The sequence below is a fragment of the Rhinopithecus roxellana genome, chromosome 1, assembly GCF_007565055.1.
Source record: "Rhinopithecus roxellana isolate Shanxi Qingling chromosome 1, ASM756505v1, whole genome shotgun sequence".
In the NCBI taxonomy this organism is placed as follows: Eukaryota; Metazoa; Chordata; class Mammalia; order Primates; family Cercopithecidae; genus Rhinopithecus; species Rhinopithecus roxellana.
Window position 1 is genome coordinate 34,548,069 of NC_044549.1, and position 23,546 is coordinate 34,571,614.

Here is a 23,546-nt window from a genome sequence, read left to right on the forward strand (position 1 = left end):
TGCCATTTGCTATGTGTCTTATTAAGTTTTTGCATATTTTCATTTAATTACAACATTATAATAGTGATTATTGCTTGGGAGTAAGATATCAATTTATTTTTTAAACCTTTTCATGCCTTTCATATTGCTTCAATTTTTTGTTTTGCTTTCAGTGGAGCGTGCTTTATCCTCATCATTAGAAGGAACAAAAAGGCACCTCCATTAGAGGACACTGTCATACTTTAAGCTGAGATTTTAAATACTACTGGGGGTTAAGAGGGCATGGAGAATAGATTTTTTAAAAGATCCTTAGAAGATTCTAAGTAAGAATTTAAAAGGAGTAGGAACATGCATTGGCAGGAAAACAAAACGAAAAAATGCCTGGCAAATAGAGTTGCATATACATAAGCACAGTCATGTGATTAACTCAGTAATCAAGAGAAAACTGAAGAGTCTAGAAATTATATGGTACATTTGACCATGAAGAAACTGTACTAAAAGACTGTTAGAAGCATGGGAATAATTAAAACAAGGCAATTATTAACTTCAAAAGAACCATACATAGAAACAGAATGGAACAAAAATAATCATTCTAAGCACCAAAACAACTTAGGGAATTGTCTGTTCATATGCATTGAATGAGGATATGAGTAGACTTCTTACCTGCTTCAGGGCAGGAGAACATGGGATCAGCTCTCCTATTCTGTTTATCCCAGCATTGATTTTCTTCTTTCTATGCCTCTCCACTAGATGGGAGAAAATTCGTTTATCAAACCTTACACTACTTAGTCACAGTGCCTTCATTCAACCAAGGTAAAGAAGTTTTAGGTAAAGAAATCACTAAGAAATGTTTATCAATAGCCAGGCATGATGGCTCACACCTGCAAACCCAGCACTGTGGGAGGCCAAGACGGGTGGATCACCTGAGGTCAGAGGTTCGAGACCAGTCTGGCCAACATGGCAAAACCCCATCTCTACTAAAAATACAAAAAGAAGCTGGGCATGGTGGCACACGCCTGTAGTCCCAGCTACTTGGGAGGCTGAGGCAGGAGAATTTCTTGAAACCCAGGAGGTGGAGGCTGCAGTGAGCCGAGATCATGCTGCTGCTCTCCAGCCTACGCAACAGAACAAGAGTCCGTTCGGGAAAAAAAAAAAAGGAAGGGGGAGGTGAAGGGGAAGGGCTTATTAAACACTATCTACTATAAATAACTATAATAAGTAAAATGTCTACGATGTCATTTTTTAAGTCTAGTTTTATAGAAATCTACATAAGTAATACTTTTATTAGCATTTTGTTTTCTTTGAGACAGGGTCTCACTCTGTCACCCAGGCTGGAGTGCAGTAGTGTGATCTCAGCTCACTGCAACCTCCTACCCTCAGCCCCTTCTCTGGGCTCAAGCCTCCTGAATAGCTGGGACCACAGGCATGCAACACCATGCCCAACTATTTTTTTTTTTTTTTTTTTTGTATTTTTAGTAGGGACAGGGTCTTGCCATGTTGCGTAGGATGGTCTCAAATTCCCGAGCTCAAGCTATCGGCCCACCTCAGCCTCCCAAAGTGCTGGGATTACAGGCGTGAGCCACTGTACCAGCCCTTAAAATTTTAAAGACCATCATTGATAATAATTACATTCAAATTATAAACAAATAGGAATTGCTAATATTTCATTACTATTAGGTCATCATTCTATTACAGTTCAAGTAATTACTAGAGATTTTAACAATAATCAAATTTAAAGAATCCACTAACAAACAAGTTATTAGAAAGCTGTCTCTTTATGGCAAATGGGCAAATAAGGCCTTTCTAGGCAGATTAAAGAACCTTAAAACACCTTTTTGGATGACTACTGGGCCTTTTTGGAACAGAAACAGCTATTAGTTATGACTTAAAATACGTAAGAAAGGGCAGTGGTTTGGTTTTCTCTATGGGATCTGGGATCTGGACTCTCCACTTTGGCTATGTTGGATCTTTCCCATCAAAGAAACAAAGCAACTGACAGCTTCTCAATCAACTGTGAAATGTTCCAGGCTTATGTGTTACAAATTTAAAAGAGGTCAAAGGACAGAAGACATTATACAAATAATTTCTATAAGACACTGTAAGTGGAACCATTAGTATTGTCTATTTTCTATTACAAAGTTTTCTAAATCATTCCTTTTTAACAAAGGATTCCAGTGCTTCTAAGTAGATGATCTTTCAGTAGCATGGGTGTGACTTGTCTTGCAAAATATATATATTTTTTGCTTTATGATCTAGCAGTAAGAGCATCTTTCTTTTCTTTCTTCCCCCACCCGCTTTTTTTTTTTTTTTTTTTTTTTTTTTTTTTTGCGACAAGGTCTTGTTCTGTTGCCCGGGCTGGAGTGCAGTGGCACAATCACAGCTCACTGAAGCCTTGACCTCCCAGGCTCTAGCAATCCTTCCACCTCAGCCTCCAGAGTAGCTGGAATCATAGGCATGCACTACCATGCCTGGCTAATTTTTTTTATTACTTGTAGAGGTGGGGTCTCCCTATGTTGCCCAGGTTGGTTTTGAACTCCTAGGCTCAAAATATCCTCCTGCTTTGGTCTACCAAAGTGTTGGAATTACAGGCATAAGCCATCACGCCTGGCCTAGCATCCTTTTCAATGACACCTAATTAGTCTTTCTTAGTAAGTTATGGTAAACAGCTTTTTTTTTTTTTTGAGACAGAGCCTCACTCTGTCACCCCGGGAACGCAATGGCATGATCTCAGCTCATGCCATCCTCCGGCTCCCAGGTTCAAGCAATTCTCCTGCCTCAGCCTCCTGAGTAGCTGGGATTACAGGCATGCACCACCACACCCTGCTAATTTTTTATATTTTTAGTAGAAATGGGGTTTCACCATGTTGGCCAGGCTGGTCTCAAACTCCTGACTTCAGGTGATCTACCTGCCTTGACCTCTGCAAGTGCTGGGATTACAGGCATGAGCCACCATGCTCAGCCTATAAGCACATATCTATGGCACCATGTGACACGTGATTCCAATAAAAAAGGCTTAGCTCTTATGATCAAAAAGATTAATTTATACAGCCAAAAAAATTAAAGCAATAAACTGTTCTTACCTTTCCTCTGAATTCTCTAATAATAGTATTTGTTGGTTTCTAAGAGTAGATTTTATAATGCAAGGAGGTTTAAAAAAGTCAACATTAAGACTTTTTACCCCCTGCTGAAAAATGTAGTTTCAATGGCAATAAACTCCACATTCTGAGAAACAGCAATATCCCACCAGTGTTCAACATACTTTTCCATAGATAAAAGTGTCCCAAGGGTCCTTTGCTTAGAAAAAGGAAGGTATCATTTATAGAATAATAAAAATTAGCTTCTAAAATAATATTTTTTAGACCTGAATGCAGTCCGTGATAGAAAATAAGATGCCTCACAGTGTGCCAAATTCCAAATGTATGCACAATTAATTTTATAGATGTTTATCGGGCTTTGACCTATAATTTCAATATCTGAGATAAAATCCAACATTTATTTTCTATACTTTTCCCCATAATTGAGGACTCCAGAACTTAATTTAAGACTGTTCACATTGTAAGGCCTAAAGGATCTATAGCCTGCTGCTCATCTCTTACCTATACTTCTAGGCAGTCAGCCCCCTCGGGAATTGTTGCAAAGATACATTCCCTCCATGCTATCTAGGAGAATAATATCTGGACTACCTTGGTAGGTAAAATCACTTAAAACACTAGCTCCAGGGATACAGTAATCTCTTAAAGTATCTAAACAGACTATGAATCAGAAGATGATAAGCAAGCCATCTTCAAGAGACTCAGGGAGCATTTTGTCAATTAAAAACAATAAGGGAACATTTTCCTAAAACATAATGAATAGTGATTCCTTGCTTATAACATAAAAACTTATAATCAACTGCAGTATGATTTCATTTTGAATGCAAAAAATGCTAACAGGTAAAATGTAAATTGTTTCTACCTGCATTGTGTGTCTCCCGGTTTTTCTTTCTGAAACAAAAAGTACAGATAAAAGGTAACATGAAAATAATGGGAAAGTATTTTTACCACTTTATATTTTGAGAACCATAAAAATAAATTTTATGCATTTGTATTTGTTGCAGCAATAAGAAACAATCTGAAGAAACATTTCCGTAATATATATTATGGTATAAAAATCTAATGGCAGAGAACCTCAATACAAATTTAGAAACCACAATTTCTGGAGGTAACTACAACTCTCTATTCTTCCATACCCAGAAGTCATAGGTTGGGAAATGAATCAATCACTGAAAAGCTTAATTAACTATTTCAAAATGTAACTTAGGTGCTGGTAAATTCATGACGTGATGTGCCAAGTAGATGATTTCTGATGTTTGTCCTGCACCTGGGCCAGTACAGGTGTGGGTGTACAGGAGACACAAGCAACAGGAGAGAGTAGTTTTGTAATCCCTAGGGAGGGAGATGTTGCAGCCAACAGCACCCGTGCACAGACAAGTGGCATTTGAGCTATCTTGTATTCATGTACTTTAGGTTGTCCAAACTCTTAAATTTTCTTGAAATCCAATCTACTAAAAGCATTGACCTTCCCTTTTATACACAATTACTCAAAACATTAGCATTCTCTAACAGCTATTTGGTAAGGAAAGAGAATCATGATTTTAATATTAGTAGAAGCATTGGCCATGCAACTCTAAGCAGAAACATTGCTAAAGGTGCTAGAAACTCAGAAAAAAAGGTTATACAAAGAACCAGAAGTAATATTGTTCTGATATGCATATTAGCATTAATGGATTATAATGTCACAAAATGTCTATTCAAACTGACTAGAGCCTAAATGAACTTAGGTTATACAAAAATTAATACTATAGGCAAGTGAAAATGTTGTTAGCAACAAAACATTTAACATAGATTTGGTAATATATTAACTATTGACAGTCATTCTTGTTATACTGCTAGTAGAGTAAGAACAGACAATTTTTTTTCCTTTTTTTTTTTTGAGATGGAGTCTCTGTCACCTAGGCTGGAGTGCAGCGGTGTGATTCTGGCTCACTGCAACCTCTGCCTCCCAGGTTCAAGCAATTCTCCTGCCTCAGCCTCTCGAGTAGCCGGAACTACAGGTACGTGCCACCATACCCAGCTAATTTTTGTATTTTTAGTAGAGACAGGCTTTCACCATGTTGGCCAGGCTAGTCTTGAACTCCTGACCTCACGTGATCCACCAGCCTTGGCCTCCCAAAGTGCTGGGATTACAGGCGTGAGCCACTGCACCCGGCCAGGACGGAAAATTTTTAACCATATACCTTTTTCAGTAAATCTGTATTTATCTAAAAATATTTTTGGAGAGTAATAATTTCCTAGGTATCTAAATAAAAGTTCTCTAAGGACTACCTATGTGGCAAAATAGGAACTAATTCTGCTTCTTATCTGCCCAAAGTATATTATATTGGGGCTATGGATACATACCTGTGCTGCTTTTTTGTAGGCGTCTCATTCTCTGTCATTTCTGGCATGGTTACAGTAATAGGAACCTACAAAAGGATAGAAAGACACACCAGAAAGCTTAGTCATTCTAGAATCTTATAAAAATTGATCAATAGCCATTTGATTTGAATATTAAAATGCTAAAAAAAAACTGACATTGAAAAGCATTGGATTAGGTGTTGCAGATAGAAAGAAGTATAAGAAAATAGGATAAAAGTACTATAATTAGTAAATGTGGAAAATGGTAAATATCAAATGTGAGGTATAGCCAGAAAGTACTTGAGAAAACTTGAGTAGAAAAAACATCACTGCAGGCTTGAAAATCAAGAAAAGCTTAAAGGGGATGTGAATTTGAGCAAGAGCTGGAAAGATAGGTAGAACATACTTGAGTTGGGAGAGTATGCTATTTGTTCATGTGAAGTGTTATACAGAATTTAAACTAAAACAATGGTCCCCAACTCTGAACACAAAAAAACCAAACATGACAAGAGCACAAACATGTAATATTCCACACATGAAAGCAAGCATTCATTCACTCACTCATTTGTTGGGCTTTAACTTCAAACTGCTAGAAGTCTCACATTATCATTTGAATGTCATTAAAATCTGGGCATGAAAATTCTGTATATATTTCAATTATCAGGCTACTAAAGAATACATGCACTATTGGAAAATATATACATATATGGAAAAGGCCGGAAAGCAAATACATTAATATATTAATCATAGTTAAGTAAGGGTAGTGATATTTTGGTGATTTCATTCTCTTCTCCGACTTTCAAAAATTTCATAATGAAAGCTGTGACACTTTTATATCCCAGAGACTGACAACTGTATTAGTCCGTTCTCATGCTGCCATAAAGAAATACATGAGACTGGGAAATTTACAAAGGAAAGAGGGTTAATTGAGTTACAGTTCCACAGTGCTGGAGAGGCCTCTGGAAACTTACAATCATGGTGCTCTGTCACTTCTTGAACACTTTGCTGCTTAGAAATTTCTTCTACTGCATAACCTAAATTATCTCTCCCAAGTTCAAAGTTCCACAGCTCTAGGGAAAAGCAGAATGCTTCCAATTTCTTCACTAAAGCATAGCAAGAGTCACCTTTGCTCTAGTCTCCAAGAAGTTCCTAATCTCCATCTGAGACCACCTCAGCCTGGACTTCATTGTCCACATCACTATCAGCATTTTGGTCAAAATCATTCGACAAGTCTCTAGGAAGTTCCAAACTTTCCCACATCTTCCTATTTTCTTCTGAACCCTCCAAGTCTTTAGGAAGTTCCAAACTTTCCCACATTTTCCTGTCTTCTTCTGAGCCCTCCAAACTGTTCCAACCTCTACCTGTTACCCAGTTCCAAAGTTGCTTTCACATTTTCAGATATCCTTATAGCAGTGCCCCACTCCCAGTACCAATATACTGTGTTAGTCCATTCTCACGCTGCTATGAAGAAATGCTCAAGACTAGATAATTTATAAAGGAAAGAGGTTTCACTGATTCACAGTTCCTCAGGTCTGGGGAGGCCTCAGAAGACTTACAATCATGGTGGAAGGGGAAGCAAACATATCCTTCTTTACATGGCGGAGGGAGGGAGAAGTGGCGAGCAAAGTGAGGAAAGCTCCTTATAAAACCATCATCTCATGAGAACTCACTCACTATCACAAGAACAGCATGAGGGTAACGGCCCCCATGATTCAATTACCTCCCACTTGGGCCCCTCCCATGACAAATGGGAATATGGGAACTACAATTCAAGATGAGATTTGGATGGGGACGCAGCCAAACCATATCAGCAACCTTTCAAAATGAGTCTACCAAGTTGGGATACCTGCTGTGGTACACTGGAGGAGGTGCAAGTAGTGTGGTTTCCCATTTTTTTCTCCGAGAGAGAGAAAAAGTAGCAAGTATGAAGTCTGAAGTCAAAAAGCATGAGTTTAAAATCTGTTTCTGCCACTTCCTAGCTGTCAGGTCTTGGGAAAGTTACATAACCCTCAGAACCTCAGATGCTTCATCTACACCGTGAATCATAATAACAGTATTACATTTTTGGATTGTTCCGAGCAGGGAATGAAATTTTGCAGGGACAGCACAAGACCATGTTGCCTAGTAGTAATAAGGATTTAATAAATGTTAGCTTTAAATGTTAGTGAGATATTTCAGGTTAACTTTAGCCCTAGGGAGGAAGGAGAAGGGTCCTGGGAAATAAGTAGACATGAATGCAGGAAGGGGAAGACAGAAAGTACTGAATGAAGCAGCCTGTGGAGAAACGTGTCATCAAAACCCATGTCCAGCAGCTTATTCCTATTCCACCTTTTCCCTACCATTTGTGAAGTACCTCTCAGCCTAAAAGCAATGAGCTCACAATAGGTAACCATATGGTGATGGTGGGGGACATGTAATTAAATAAATAAATGAATAATCCCTGTGACCTTCTCACCTAAGGGCTTGCAGAGTTTCTTCACTTTTGATTCCTGGCTTCCAATGCCTCCCGTTTCTGATCCAAATGTATCATCTTCTGCCAGAAGATGGTCTATGGGTTATGCTTTCTTCTTACTACACAAGAGAAAAATCAATGAATGTTTATAGTTGCGAGGTGTCCATTAGCACCACATAAGGCAAGGGCTGACAACCTATGGCATGCAAGCACATTTTTAGTGCCACGAAGGATGATCCTGAATTCTCCCCACCACTTGAAAGCAAATCAATGCAGTTGCTCTCAAAAGTCACTTTCCTATTTGGTTACCAATGCTCCACTCCCACAAAGATGGTAGTCTTACAGCCATTGGATGGTCCCCAAGAGGAGATTCTCTGTTTTCTCTTATGCAAGCTCATTGTCCCTTCGGTCCTCACTAGCTGCTGGTTACTCAAAGTCCTCCACTTGGGTCTTACCCTAACTTCTGTCCTCAATTCTAAAATTATCTTTCCTTCAATTTCCTACCTCCTACTTCTCTCTTGTAAGATTGCCTGAAAACTTACATAGGGACCTTCCCCTAAGGCAGTGACACTAGAAGACAGTCCTCAGACCTTTGCATTGTATGTGTTCTTTAAAAATGTAAATTTGGGGCTTCATTCCAAACATGACAAATGAGAGGTCCGGGTAGGGCCCAGGAATTTGCATTTTCAACAATCTCTTTGGGTGATCTCCCCTCCTCTCCCTCCCCTCCCCTGCCTTACCCTCCCCTCTCCTTCCCTTCCCTTCTCCCTCCCTTCCTCCCTCACTCCCTTGCTTTCTCTCTTTCTTGTTTGTTTTTGGCTTTTTAGGTAGAGAAAAATTTTAGAAACTTCAAGAGAGGGATCTGAATTTTAATAATGCCCCAGGTGATTCTGATAGGAAAAAGTTGGAAACACAGGCAGTTATCTTTAATTGGTGAAAGTTCAAGCATCTGCCCAATACCCTAGTTCCAGCCTTTCCCCTGCAGCCCTTTTGAAAGTCTGCAGATAATTTCACATACAATTAAGGTACATAAAGTAAAAATTCTAGCTGTCTAAACATCTAGAATCTTTTTTTTTTTTTCTGGGCTCAGTCCATAACAACCAATATCTACAATCTTAAAGTCAATGACACTAAGGGTCTATCACATAAGTAAACATTCTCCGCACTCAGGTGAAAGCCAGGAATTTAACTGAAAGAGGAATACAACTGTAAATCAAAATCATCCTGTTTACCAAATGCCATTATGAATATCCATCTCAATGTAAAATTATTCAGAGGTCCAATGTTCATTCTATTAAAATTGCATTCCTGATGCTAAAAAAAAGAGCATCTATGGAAAGTAACTATACAATATTTTAATAAATCCCTATTCACTTAATAATTAGCTTATTAATAAAGAAATTACATTTTGAATATATTTACATAACTAAATACAAATATACACTTTAAAATATTTAAAGTGTCATTAAAAATTTTTTTTAATTTTTAAAAATGTTTTTAGAGAAAAGATTTTGCTTTGTCATCCAGGCTGGTGTGCAGTGGCACGATCACAGCTCACTGCAGCCTGAAACTCCTGGGCTCAGGTGATCCTCCCACCTCAGCCTCCTAAGTAGCTAGGAATACAGGCACACACCACTATTCCCAGCTAATTTTTTGTAGAGATGGGCTCTCGCTATGCTGTCCAGGCTGGTCTCTCTCTTAACTCCTGGCTTCAAGTGATCCTGCTGTCTCAGTCTTCCAAAGTGCTTGGAACCACTGCACCTGGTTCCATTAATATTTTGGCTGCATTAGTTTCTGAATGCCAAAGAATTACATTAGTAATCTCTGAATTATTATGCTTTTATGGAAGAACTATTCCTGAAGTTAGTCAAACCCAGTACTTCTCGAGTGTGGTGCTCAGATAACCTGCATCAAAATCATATTTTTCAAAACTTTTTTCCTTGAGGTAAACCTTACATATAATAAATTGCATAAATCTTACGTATAATATTCAATGGGTTCTGATGAATGCACACAACTGTATGACCCAACCCCATCAAGGTACAGAACATTATCACCAGAGAAAATTCTTTTTTTTTTTTGAGACGGAGTCTCGCTCTGTTGCCCAGGCTGGAGTGCAGTGGCACAATCTCTGTTCACTGCAACCTCTGCCTCCTGAGTTCAAGCAATTCTCCTGCCTCAGCCTCTCTAGTAGCTGGGATTACAGGCACCCGCCACCATACCCAGCTAATTTTTGTATTTTTAGTAGAGATGGGGTTTCACCATGTTGGCCAACCTAGTCTCAAACTCCTGACCTCAAGCAACCCACCCATCTTGGCGTACCAAAGTGCTAGGATTACAGGTGTGAGCCACCGTGCCCGGCCTGAGAAAGTTATTTCATTACCCTTTCAAGTCAGTCCCTTCCCCTACTCCAGAAGCAAAACCTATCCTAAATTTTTTCACCATAAAACTTCATACAAATATACTGGTTGGGAATTCTTTTGTGTAAAGCTTTCATTAAGCATAATGTTTCTGAAATTCATCTAGTAGTTTGTTCATTTTTATTGAATTCATCTAGTAGTTTGTTCATTTTTATTGAATTCACCTAGTAGTTTGTTCATTTTTATTGAATTCATCTAGTAGTTTGTTCATTTTTATTGCTGACTATAAATATACAACTGCATGTGAATTTGTAACAGAGTTTGTTTATCTGTTTTTCTTTCTTTCTTTTTTTTTTGAGACAGAGGTTCGCTCTTGTTGCCCAGTTTGGAGTGCAGTGGAGGATCAAGGATGCATCAATGTTCACCACAGATATTGGCCTGTAGTTTTCTTTTATTGATGTGTCTTTGTTTGGTTTGGTATCAGGGTAACACTGGCTTCACAGAATGAGTTTGAAGTATTCCCTCCTCCTCTATTTTTCTTAATAGTTTCCACAAGACTGGTATTAGTTCTTCTTTAGATGTTTGGTAGAATTCAGCAGTGAAGCTATTGGGTCCTGGGCTTTTCTTTGCTGGGAGACTTTTAATTATGACTTTGATATCATTACTTGTTATTGGTCTACGTAGGTTTTGGACTTCTTCATGGTTCAATTTTGGTAGGTTGTATGTGTCTAGGAATTTATTTCTTCTAGGTTTTCCAATTTATTGGCATATAGCTGCTTATAGTAGTCTGTAATGATCCTTTGAATTTCTGTGGTATCCACTGTATGTCTATTTCATTTTTCATTTTATTTGGGTCTCCTCTCTTTTTGTCTTGGTTTGTGGATTTTGTTTACCTTTTCAAAAAACAAACTTTTTGGCCAGGTTATGGTAGCTCACACTTGTAATCCCAGCACTTTGGGAGGCCAAGAGAGGAAGTGGCCAACGTGGCAAAACCCTGTCTATACTAAAAATATAAAAATTCACCGGGTGTGGTGGCACATGCCTGTAATTTAAGGCTGAGGCAGGAGAATCACTTGAACCCGGGAGGCGGAGGCTGCAGTGAGCCAAGATCAAGCGCCACTCCAGTCTGAGTGACAGAGTGAGACTCTGTCTCCAAAAAAAAATATATATATATTTTGTTTTGTCAATCTATTTTATTGTTTTTGTTTTCATTTCAATTTCACTTATTTCTGCTCTGATCTTTACTTAATTTCTTCCACTGCTTTTGAGTTTGCTTTGATATTGCTTTTCTAGTTTCTTAAGATGTACTGTTAGGTTCTTTATTTGAAGTTTTTCTACTTTTTATTTTTATTTTTGAGATAGAGTCTCACTCTGTCACCCAGGCTGGAGTGCAGTAGTGCGATCTTGGCTCACTGCAACCTGCACCTTGCAGGTTCAAGCAATTCTCCCTACCTCAGCCTCCCGAGTAACTGGGATTACAGGCGCCCACCAGCACGCCTGGCTAATTTTTGTAGTTTTTAGTAGAGACGCGGTTTCACCATGCTGGCCAGGCTAGTCTTGAACTCCTGACCCCAGGTGATCTGCCTGCCTCGACCTCCCAAAGTGCTGGGATTACAAGCATGAGCCATCATGCCCAGTCTGAAGTTTTGCTACTTTTTTGATGTGGGTGCTTTCCTCTTATTACCACTTTTGCTGTATCCCATGGGGTTTTGTATGCTGTGTTTCCATTTTCGTTTAAGGAATTTTTAAATTTCCTTCTTGTTCATTGACCCACTGGTCACTCAGGAGCATATTGTTGAATTTTCCTATATTCACATAGCTTCCGAAGTTTCTCTTATTATTGATTATAGCGTTATTCCACTATGATCAGAGAAGATACTTGATATTATTTCACCACCATGCCTGGCTTTCCTTTTTTTTTTTTTTTTTTTTTCGGATTTTTAGTACAGACGGGGTTTTGCCATGGTGGCCAGGTTGGTCTCAAGCTCCTGACTTCAGGTGAGCCGCCCGCCTCGGCCTCCCAAAGTGCTGGGATTAGGCATGAGCCACCACACTCAGCAAGATTATTTCAGTTTCAATTTTTTTTTTTTTTTTTTTTTTTTTTTTTTTGAGATGGAGTCTTGCTCCGTCACCCAGGCTGGAGTGCAGTGATGCGATCTCAGCTCACTGCCACCTCCACCTCCTGGGTTCAAGCAATTCTCTCCCTCAGCCTCCCAAGTAGCTGGGATTACAGATGCCCACCACCATGCCTGGCTAATTTTTTTGCATTTTTACTAGAGACGGGGTTTCACCATCTTGGCCAGGTTGGTCTTGAACTCTTGACCTTGTGATCCACCCGCCTCAGCCTCCCAAAGTCCTGGGATTACAGGCGTGAGCCACCGGCGAAGCCCAGCTAAAAATGTTTTAAGACTTTGTCCAGGCACAGTGGCTCACACCTGTAATTCCATCACTCTGGGAGGCAGAAGTGGGAGGACTGCTTGAGCCTAGGAGTTCAAGACCAGCCTAGGCAACATAGTGAGACCCTATCTCTACAAAAAATAGAAAAAAGTATCCAGATAGGTGGCATGTGCCTATAGTCCCAAATATTGCAGAGACTGAGGTGGGAGAATCACTTAAGCCTGGGAAGTTGAGGTTGCAATGAGCCATGATCGTGCCACTGCACTTCAGCTTGGGCAACAGAGTGAGACCCTGTCTTGCAAAACAAAACAAAAAACAAACAAACATAAAAAATCACCACTTGCTTTGTGGCCTAACATAGGATCTATCCTTGAGAATGATCCATGTGCTGAGGAGAAAACTGTATATTCTGCAGCTGTTGGATGAAATGTTCTATAAATATCTATTAAGTCCATTTGGTCAATAGTGCAAATTAAGTCTAATGTTTATTGATTTTCTGTCTGAATAATCTGTCCAATGCTGAAAGTGAAGTGTTGAAGTCTCCAACTATTACTGTATTGGGGTCCATCTCTGTTTTTGATATAATAATATTTACTTTATATATCTGGGTGCTCCCCTATTGGGTGCATATATATTTACAGTTGTTATATCCTCTTGCTGAAATGTTCCCTTTAAAATTATACAATGATGTTGTCTCTTTTTATAGTTTTTGTCTTGAAATCTATTTTATTTGATGTAAGTATGGCTACTCCTGCTCTTATTTTGGTTTCCATTTCTACGGTATATCTTTTCCATCCCTTTATTTTCAGTCTATGTGTGTGTGTCTTTATAAGAGAAGTGCGTTTGTTGTAGGAAACAGATAATTGGGGTTTTTTCTTTTTCTTCTTCTTCCTCTTTAATCCATTCAGCCACTCTATGTCTTTGGATTGGAGCGTTTAGCCCATTTACATTCAATATTATTATTGATAGGTAAAAACTTACTCCCGCCATTTTGTTATCTGTTTTCTGGTTGTTTTATGGTCTTCTCTTCCTTCTCATGTCAGTGTTTTTCTCTGGTGGTATGTTTTAATTTCTTGCTTTATACATTTTGTGTATTTATTGTATTTTTTTGACCTGAGGTTACCATGAGGCTTGCAAATAACATCTTATAACCCACTATTTTGACTAATGACAATCTAACTCTGATTGCAAAAACAAGCCAAGAGAAAACTGATAAAAACTATTATCTGGTTTTAAAAACTACAGTTTACTTCATGAACATAAGAGTAAACAGAAAATCTGAATTTTTTTTTTTTTTTTTTTTTTTACATCAGATACAAAACTCTACACTTAAATTTCATCCCCTGCTTTTTTTTTCTTTTTTTTTTTTTGAGATGGAGTCTCACTCTGTTGCCAGGCTGGAGTACAGTGGTGTGATCTCAGCTTACTGCAACCTCCACCTCCCAGGTTCAAGCAATTCTCCTGCTTCAGCCGCCCGAGTAGGTGGGACTACAGGCATGCGCCACCAGGCCCAGCCCAGCTGATTTTTATATTTTTAGTAGAGACGGGGTTTCACTATGTTGGCCAGGATGGTCTTGATCTCTTGACCTCGTGATCCACCCATCTTGGCCTCCCAAAGTGCTGAGATTACAGGCGTGAGCCACCATGCCCAGCCCATCCCCTGCTTTTTAACCTTCTGATGTTTCTACTTATATCTGATTACACTACATTTTAAAATGTTGTAGTTATTATTTTTGATAGATTTGTCTTTTAGTCTTCCTACTCAAGACATGAGTAGCTTACACACTAGAATTATAGTGTTAAAATATTCTGTATTTGTCTACATATTTACTGTTACCACATACCTTCAGACAATTTCTTATTGCTTGTTAACATCTTTTTCTTTCAGGCTGAAGAACTCCCTTCAGCATTTCTTGTAGGACAGGTCTGGTGTTGACAAAATCCCTCAGCTTTTGTTTGTCTGGGAAAGTCTTTATTTCCTCTTGATGTTTGAAGTGTATTTTCACTGGATATAATATTCTAGGATAAAAGTCTTTTTCTTTCAGCACTTTAAATATGTCATCTGACTCTCTTCTGGTCTGTAAGGTTTCCACTGAGAAATCTGTGGCCAAACATACTGGAAATGCTTTATATGTCATTTTTTTCTTTCCCTTGCTGCTTTTAGGATCCTTTTTTATCCTTGACCTTTGGGAGTGTGATTATTACACGTCTTGAGGTAGTCTTCTTTGAGTTAATTTTTCTTAGTGATCTATAACCTCCTTAGACTTGAATACTGGTATCTTTCTCTAGATTGGGAAAGTTCTCCAATATTACCTCTTTGAATAAACTTTCTACTTTGAATAAATCTCTCTCTCCACTTCCTCTTTAAGACTAATAACTCTTAGATTTCCCCTTTTGAAGCTGTTTTCTAAATCCTGTAGGCATGCTTCATATTTTTTTCTTTTGCCTCCTCTGAGTATTTTCATATAGCCTGTCTTCAAGCTCACTCATTCTTTCTTCTGCTTGATCCATTCTACTGTTGAGAGACTGATGCATTCTTTAGTTTGTCTACTGAATTTTTCACCTCCGGAATTTCTGCTTGATTCTTTCTAATTATTTTAATATCTTTGTTAAATTTACCTGATAGGATTCTGAATTTCTTCTCTGTGTTATCTTGGATTTTGTTAAGCTTCCTCAAAACAGCTATTTTGAATTCTCTGTCTCAAAAGTCACATATCTCTGCCACTCTGGAATTGGTCACTGGTGCCTTATTTAGTTCATTCAGTGAGGTCATGTTTTCCTGGATGGCCTTGATGCTTGTGAATGTTGGTCAACGTTTGTGCACTGAAAAGTTAGATATTTATTCCAGTTTGTTTTGTCTGGCTTGTTTGTACCCATACTTGTTCAGAAGGCTTTCTAAGTTATTCAACAGGAAGTAAGTGTTGTAATCTAAGTCTTTGGTCACTGCAACCATATGTACATTAGGGGGCACTCCCAAGTCCAGTAATGCTGTGACTTTTGCAAAGGTACCACTTTAGTGGTCTTGAGAAAGATCCAGAATTCCCTAACGTATCAAGCGGAGTCTCTTGTTCTCTTCCTCTATTTCCCCCCAAGCAAATGGAGTCTCTTTCTTCATGCTGAGTTGCCTAGAGTTGGGTGTGGAGTCATGCAACACTCCTGTGGATAAACCCACTGAGACTGCTGGGACACACCTGAAGCCAGTACAGTATTGGGATTTGCCCAAGGCCTATGGCAACTATCTCCTGACTATCACTGAAGTTTATTCAAGCCCGGGGGCTCTCTACTGAGCAGATGATGAATCCTGCCAGGACTGGGTCTCTCCCTTCAGGGTTGTGGGTTCCATTCTGGCCCAGTGGGGGGTCTAGAAATGCACTCCAGGAGCCAAAGCCTGGAATCTTCAAGAGTCTACTTGGTGCTTTATTTTATTGTGGCTGAGCTGGTACCTGAGTTATAAAACAAAATCCTCTTTATTCTTCCCTCTCCTTTTCTCAAGCAGGAGTCTCTCCTGATGGCCACCACAGATGAGAAACGTGCTGGGTTACAACTGAAATGGGCAGTTTTGGGTCTTGCCCAGGGCCCACGGCAACTACTGACTGGCTACTGCTGATATTTATTCAAAACCCAATGGCTCTTTAGTCAGCAGGTGGCGAATTCTGCCAGGAGTGTAGCCTTCTCTTTAGGGCAGTGGGTTCCCTTCCGGCATAGGGTTGGTCTAGAATTGTCATCCAGAAGCTATAGTCTAGAATGGGGGATTTATTTTACTGTGGCTGAGCTGGGATCCAAGTTGCAAGACAAAATGCTCTTTACTTTTCCCTCTTCTCCTGGAGCTGCAAGCTGTGATGTCTGAGTTGGAGGAGTGGTGATGCAAGCACTCCTTTGGCCACCCCACCTAGTATTTCACTAGGTCGTGTGCAACCCATGTTCACTGGTTCCAAGCCCATTGCAGCACTAGGACTTGCACAGGAATTGCAGGTCTTGTGGCCTAGACTGCCTTTCAAGTTCATTTAGAACACCAGAGCACTTTAGCCCTCAGTGGTGGGGCTAGCTGGAACTTGTGTTCCAACTGATAGGATGGATGACTTCCCTCTGGCAAGGGCTGGTCTAAATGCTCCCTCTGTGGGCATCAGCTCAATTCTGCCCTGAGCTGCTTTCCACTGCGACAGAGCAGCACTGAATTCCAATGAAAAGTTGCACAGTCACTTTGCTCTCCCTCCCGCAAGCACAGAGATTCTCTCTGCATGGCTGGAGGAGGGGGAAAGGGTGGTGTAGGCAATGCAAGGCTGTCTTTCCTACCCTCTTCAGTGTCTCCTTCCTTGATATGATGCTAAAATTAGGTACTGTGATCACTTACCTGATTTTGTTTTCTTTGTAGAGACGGGGTCTCACTATGTAGAGCAAACTGGTCTCAAACTCCTGGCCTCAAGCAATCCTCCACCTCAACCTCCCAACCTGCCAATATTACAGGTGTAAGGCACAGTGCTTGGCCACCTGATATTTGGTTCTTATGTGGATAGTTGTTCTGCAGCATGGGGGCAATTGCTGGAGGGTTCTATTCAGCCACCTTGCTCTGCCTCATCCCCTCCTCAGTGCTTGTGATCTATATATGACATCTTTCCCAGCTTTCCAACAATAATTACAGTAATTCTTATTTTCCTACTTTCTTATTCTTTTTATTTGTTGCTTAACTGGATTTTTTTCATTATGCAAATGAAATACGCTTGTATTTATCTACTCAGATCATACCGAAGGAGTTAAGTTGTGAAAAGAAGTACTCTTTTCCTCCTTAAATTTCCTGTTAACACTATTCAAGTATCTATTTCTACAATATGATTTTCTCCTTTTTTGTCCTTTATTTTTTGGAAGTGAATACTAAGTCTAGCCCACACTCAAAGTGAGGAGAATTAATCTCTACCTCTTAGAAAAAGGATTATGTAAATATATTCATAATTATTCTGCAAGGAAGATCTGTCACTTCTCCCCTATTTATTTATTCAATAATTTATTTATATCAGTATGGACTCATGGAGATTCATTGTATTCTTCAGATCACAATTCAATGCTAGGGTTAATATGTTGTTCAAATTGTCCACACATTGGCCATTGGGTGCTCTTTTGGATTAGCTGTTGTGCCCTTTATGCACACACACACGCGCACGCACACACACACACACCCTTTCTAGCACTTCCTTACTTTTTGGTACTACAAGATACTCCAGGCTCATCTTGTGTTTCCCCTGCCCCACTCTTAGAATCAGCTTTCCATCCAAGGAATTTTTGTTCCTTTCATTGGAGAATGGAATTTAGAAACCAAGATCTAGGTGCTGTCTATTCTCATTGCTACTGGAGTATCACTGCTTCCAGGCCTTCTCAGCAGACACAGCTATAATGTATGTCTATTAACCCCTGTATAGACATAGATCTACATATGCCTCTGTATCTATCTGTATTTATATTTTAAAAAGCATGAGTTTATACTTACATCTCTGATTCTAATCTAGCACCACAGGGCTCAGTATAGTCTCCCCCCCTGCTTATTTGTAATATCTTTCTGACAGTGAGAAATCTGGCTCCCAATATCTACAATTACTTTTACTAATTTCCTCAAACCTAATAGCCATATAAATTGGTTCCAGAATGCTAACTCCACTCCTCATAGTTCTTTTAAGGATCAACTGACATCATACACATTCAAGGTCCTTTAAGGCAAGAACAACTTTGTTCTTTTATCCCAAGGGCTTAGCACAATACACGTACCATGTGTAACTCAAATGCTTATTGAACGAACAATGGTCTTCTGAAACTAGTATAGCTAAATTTATACAAATGTAAAATATTATTATAATCATTAATAAGTTTGCTTTGTAGTATAACTGTAAAACTGACTCCAGGGTCAGCTAATTCAAAGTTTAACTCCTTGGTCTGAGGCTAGTCCCTTGATATATGATCACCTATCAGTAATGTTTTCTCCTCTGTTACTGAATGGCCCTCAGTGCCATCTGCAGGGAAGGCCCCCCCCCCATCATTTTTTTTTTTTTTTTTGAAACGGACTCTCGCCTTGTCTCCCGAGCTGGAGTGGTGCAATCATGTGATCTCGGCTCTATGCAAACTTCACCTCCCAAGTTAAAGCGATTCTCCTAAGGCCTCAGCCTCCCAAGTAGCTGGGATTACAGGTACTCACCACCACGCGTGGCTAATTTTTTGTATATTTAGGAGAGACAGGGTTTCACCATGTTGGCCAGGCTGGTCTCGAACTCCTGACCTTGTGATCCGCCCACCTTGGCCTCCCTAAGTGCTGGGATTACAGGCATGAGCCACCGCGCCCAGCCAGGAGGCCCATTTTGAATTCACACTCAGCAAACCTAGTCTGTCTCTCATCAATTACTCCTAGAGCAGTGGTTCTGAAAACTGAATACTCACCAGAATCACCAGAATTCATTTCCAGAGACTGGTTTGGTATATAGGATACAGTGTTCTTGAGGGCAGGTATTTGAGTGTGTTTCATTCACCGATGTACTCTAAGTGCCTAGAATCATGCTAGGCACATAAGTGGGTAATCAACAAGTATTTGTTGAATGCAGGAATGAGTGACTGAGGTGAGGTGCAAGAATTTTTCAAAACTCCTGAAATGATTCCAAAGCACAGCCACTGAGGTCATTAATACAGATGCTGGTCGGGCGCGGTGGCTCACACCTGTAATCCCAGCACTCTGGGAGGCTGAGGTGGACAGATCACGAGGTCAGGAGATCGAGACCATCCTGGCTAACATGGTGAAACCCTGTCTCTACTGAAAATACAAAAAAAATTATTTGGGCGCGGTGGTGGGCGCCTGTAGTCCCAGCTACTCGGGAAGCTGAGGCAGGAGAATGGCATGAACCCGGGAGGCGGAGCTTGCAGTGAGCCGAGATTGTGCCACTGCACTCCAGCCTGGGCGACAGAGTGAGACTCTTTCTCAAAAAAAATAAAAAAATAAAAATACAGATGCTGTCAAGCCCCCATGTACCCTTCACCTCACATCAATGAATGAAATTGTATAGTAAATAGAAAAAGCCTTTGATGTCAGACTTAGGATCACATCTCAAAGCTGGCAGGTACTGGCCATCTGATTTTGAAATAAGTACCCTTTAGAGTCTCAGCATCCTCACATTTAAAACTGTGAGAGTCTCACCAGCTTCTCAGAGGACTGTTACAAGTTTACATGATGATACATTTTATGGATCTAGCAAAGTGCCCGGTACATAGCAGGTGCTCAAAACATGTTAGTTGCCTTTCTTCCATTTCCCCCTTAATTTACTGAGAAGATAGAAGTCAAGTCATCTGGTCCAAGTTCCTTAACTGGATTCTACATTTACCGTAAATCCTAAAAATCTATAAATCTATCATTTCAGGCCTCTAGGACTTCTTAAAGTTCATTATTTGATCTGAGAAAAGGGACCCTATATTTGATTCTTTCCTCTTTAGCACTTTATTTTCTCTCTTAACCATCTCTCCTTCCAAAATGCAAGGATTTTCCGCATGTTAAACAAGAATTTACTGCCTTTTCTGCCTACAAGTCTATTTCTCTCCCCATGTTCCTGTGAAACTTCTCACCTCTCCAACTTGGCCAGTGTCTCCTAAACCTTCTGGCTGCTCCAGCCAACCAAAGCTGCTTCCTTGGAGGTCAGGGGCTATTTTTCACCAATCATAGATGATTTCCCTCTTGGCAGGATTTGAGGCTGTTGATCTCTCTCTTTCTTGAAATTCTCTCTCCTAGGTTGTCTTTCTCCTCTCCTATTATGCATCCTCTTTCTCTAACATGAACACTTTTCTTTCTCCTTTGAGTTCCAAGGTTCAACACTCTCCTCTCTTTTTCAGGTTTGCTTTTTCCCTACAAAGGTCCAAACTGTTTCTGTGTAAAAGCCTTTATGTTTTTGTAAGAAAGCTACCTTTCAACTCTGACTTTGCTCCAAATCTCTCTTCAGAACGTTGCATTTTGAACAAATTAACAAGTCTGTTTGGAATGTGTTAAATTCCCTTTTCTCTTAAGATACATATTTCCAAGTTCTCCATTTTATCAATGACACCAAAAGTTTAACCTGGCTCTAGACCCAAAAATAATCTTCCTATCTTCTCACCAAATCCTATTAATTATTTTCATAATGCCCATCTCTTCCCCTTTGTTATGACCACCTTAGATTAGGCCCCATTTTACACATGTCTGGCCTTAGGCAGTCTTTGTTATTGCCCTCAGCCTTTCTCCCATTTGATGGATTTTATACCCCAATGTCTTATCAGTCTTTTCAATTCGGCACATTTACCATGTCCTCTCCTGCTTCAGCATCTACAGTACTATTTTCCAAGATCTACTGCATCACATCCAAACTCCAGGTCTTGGCATTCATGACTGTACCTTCTTCACTGGCAGGTCTCACCTACCCACTTCCATCTAGCACAACACATATAAAAGGAGGGTTTTCTAGCTAATCATGCCATCTACCCTTCCCTCCTCTTCAATTCAGACAGGTTTATCCCTGTGCACCTTATCAGCTAGTTCACTTTGTGCTAAATCCATGCCATTTTCCCACTGAAAGGACCTTTCCACTTTGCTCTGTTTATCCAAATCCTACTAACCCTTTAAAGTCCGGGGCAAGTCTATCCTCCTCTATAAAATCTTTCCTAATATTTCTAGCAAAACTAAACCCTCTACCTATACTCTGGACTCTATCACTCTCACTACTTAGTAAACTTCTTATAGAATATCCCTTTTCTCTCATACATTATTAATCCCTCCTTCCCTCTTTGTACTTTTCCATTAAAAATATCCTTATTCAGAGCCAGGCACAGTGGCTCACACCTGTAATCCCAGCACCTTGAGAGGCCAAGGGAGGTGGATCATTTGAGCTCAGGAGTTTGAGATCAGCCTGGGAAACAAGGCAAAACACCATCTCTACCAAAAATACAAAAAATTAGCCAGGCATGGTGCTGCAAACCTGTAATCCCAGCTAACCAGGAGCCTGAAGTAGGAGGATGGCTTGAGCCCAGGAGGCGGAGGTTCCAGTGAGCCAAGATTGCACCACTGCACTCCAGTCCGTGAGACAGAGTGAGACTGCATCTCAACAAAAATTTAAAAAAATCCTTATTCAATTTTTTCTATGTAAAAACCTAAAATGATTTTTCTCCTGATCTTGCAACTCCCTATAGGTGTCCCCATTCTTCCTCCCAACCACCAGGCTTCTTGAACAAGTTGTTTACATTTACTACCCCCCCGCTTCCTCACTTCCTATTCACTCTTCAACCAGCTGTTACCTGACTTTTATTCCTAAAACTGCTTACACCAAGCTCACCAAAAGACTTCTGCACTGCCAAATCCAACGAACTTTGTAAGAAATCTGTTGTTTGGGCCTTCTGACAATAATATCCTGCCTCTCCTTTGGAGATCTTCTCTGTCCCATTCCTGAAATCTGATGGGACCATCAAACATAGGCTCACCTCTGGGGTGGGCATAGGGCTAATAAGACTCCCTGCACAAGCAGGAAAGTTTGCTGAGGTTGAGTTAGCCCCATGGATCCTTGTGATCCTGGGAGCTTCTGTTTTCCTGGCCTTCCCAAGGCTTCATTATTCTATCTTCCTTTCTTTCTGTGAGTTTATCCAGTATCCATTTGCTGCTTAAGTTAGCTAAATTCAATTTCTATGGTTTATAATCAAAGAGAAATTGGTCCCTCAAATGACACAAAGGTAGACAGTAGTGACACCACAGATTTCTTCTCCCTATCTCCTTCACTTTGGTTTCTGCTGTTTATGGAATTCCTGAGAATTCTTCATTATCCTCTTTAAAGCTTTCTCTGACCCCTAGAGCAGTGGTCCCAACCTTTTTGGCACCAGGGACTGGTTTCGTGGAAGACAATTTTCCCATGGACAGGGAGTGCAGCAGATGGTTTTGGGATGAAACTGTTCCATCTATCTCACGCATTAGATTCTCATAAGGAACGCGCAACCTAGATCCTTTGCATGCGTGGTTCAGAATAGGGCTCGAGCTCCTATGAAAATCTAATGCTGCCACTGATCTGACAGGAGGGTAGCTCATCTCCTGCTGTGCGGCCTGGTTCCTAACAGGCCACTTGGGGACCCCTGCCTTAGAGGTTAAACTAAATACCCTTCTTCATACTCCCAAACATCCTAATACTCCACAATGTCTTAACATGAAATACAATCTGTATACTTACTAGTTTTCATCACCAGACTATAATAAATGGTAGAAACTTATTACTCCATTACTGGGTGCTAAATATTGAGAATACAAATATGAAAAAATTCATATTATTCATATTACTGAGAATAGAAACATGAAAAAATTTTTCATGTTTGTATCCTCAACAATTAGCACTCAGTAATTGAGTAATAAATGTCTGCTGAAAGAAAATCTGATCTTTCCTTTTTTTGTATTAATCATTACATCATAGATTTTACGTACTTATGTTTAATTTAGCATCTAATGAATACTCCATTGAGTTCCTTAAACAATCCTCCCAGTAAGTCTAAAAAGTTCTTAATGAGCTGAGTGCACCATTTACTATTTCTGTATTCTCTTTAGCACCTAACAGTGTTGGGCACATAGTAAATACTCAATAAATACTTGGTGAACTGAATTAAAAACACAGTATTAGCCCACTAATAGAAACAACTTATTATGCCCTACTGATCTAATTAAAAGATCTGGCCTTCTGAAGTACTGCAATTGTCCCCATATGGAAATTTTAATGAGAAAAAGAAAAATTATCCAATTGGACAGTTAACCACGTTTCTCTTAGCAAGAGTTCCACAAGTATTTTATGAATAATAAGTGTACACCTTTACAGCACAGAGTAAAAGACTCAAGACACATATACGCCTGTGCATATTGGAAGGAAGATTACATATTTAAGGGGTCTGTCATAACTACAATCACTT

General features: G+C 39.8%; 1 protein-coding gene across 4 annotated transcripts in view; it reads right to left on the bottom strand.

Annotated features, from left to right (window-relative positions):
• The window catches only part of USF3 (upstream transcription factor family member 3), a 43,166-nt gene that overhangs the window by 15,653 nt on the left and 3,967 nt on the right, over positions 1–23,546 (bottom strand). Inside the window, exons 2-5 of one of the 4 annotated variants that reach the window (XM_030941205.1) lie at positions 7,870–7,985; positions 5,418–5,482; positions 3,934–3,962; positions 643–725 (exon numbers count right to left, since the gene is read on the bottom strand). In XM_030941205.1, the coding sequence (XP_030797065.1) occupies positions 643–725; positions 3,934–3,962; positions 5,418–5,464 (159 nt within the window). In that variant the 5' untranslated portion in view covers positions 5,465–5,482; positions 7,870–7,985. The remainder of the gene's footprint in view (positions 1–642; positions 726–3,933; positions 3,963–5,417; positions 5,483–7,869; positions 7,986–23,546) is intronic. The other 3 variants (XM_030941209.1, XM_030941215.1, XM_030941219.1) reach the window with 3 other exon arrangements.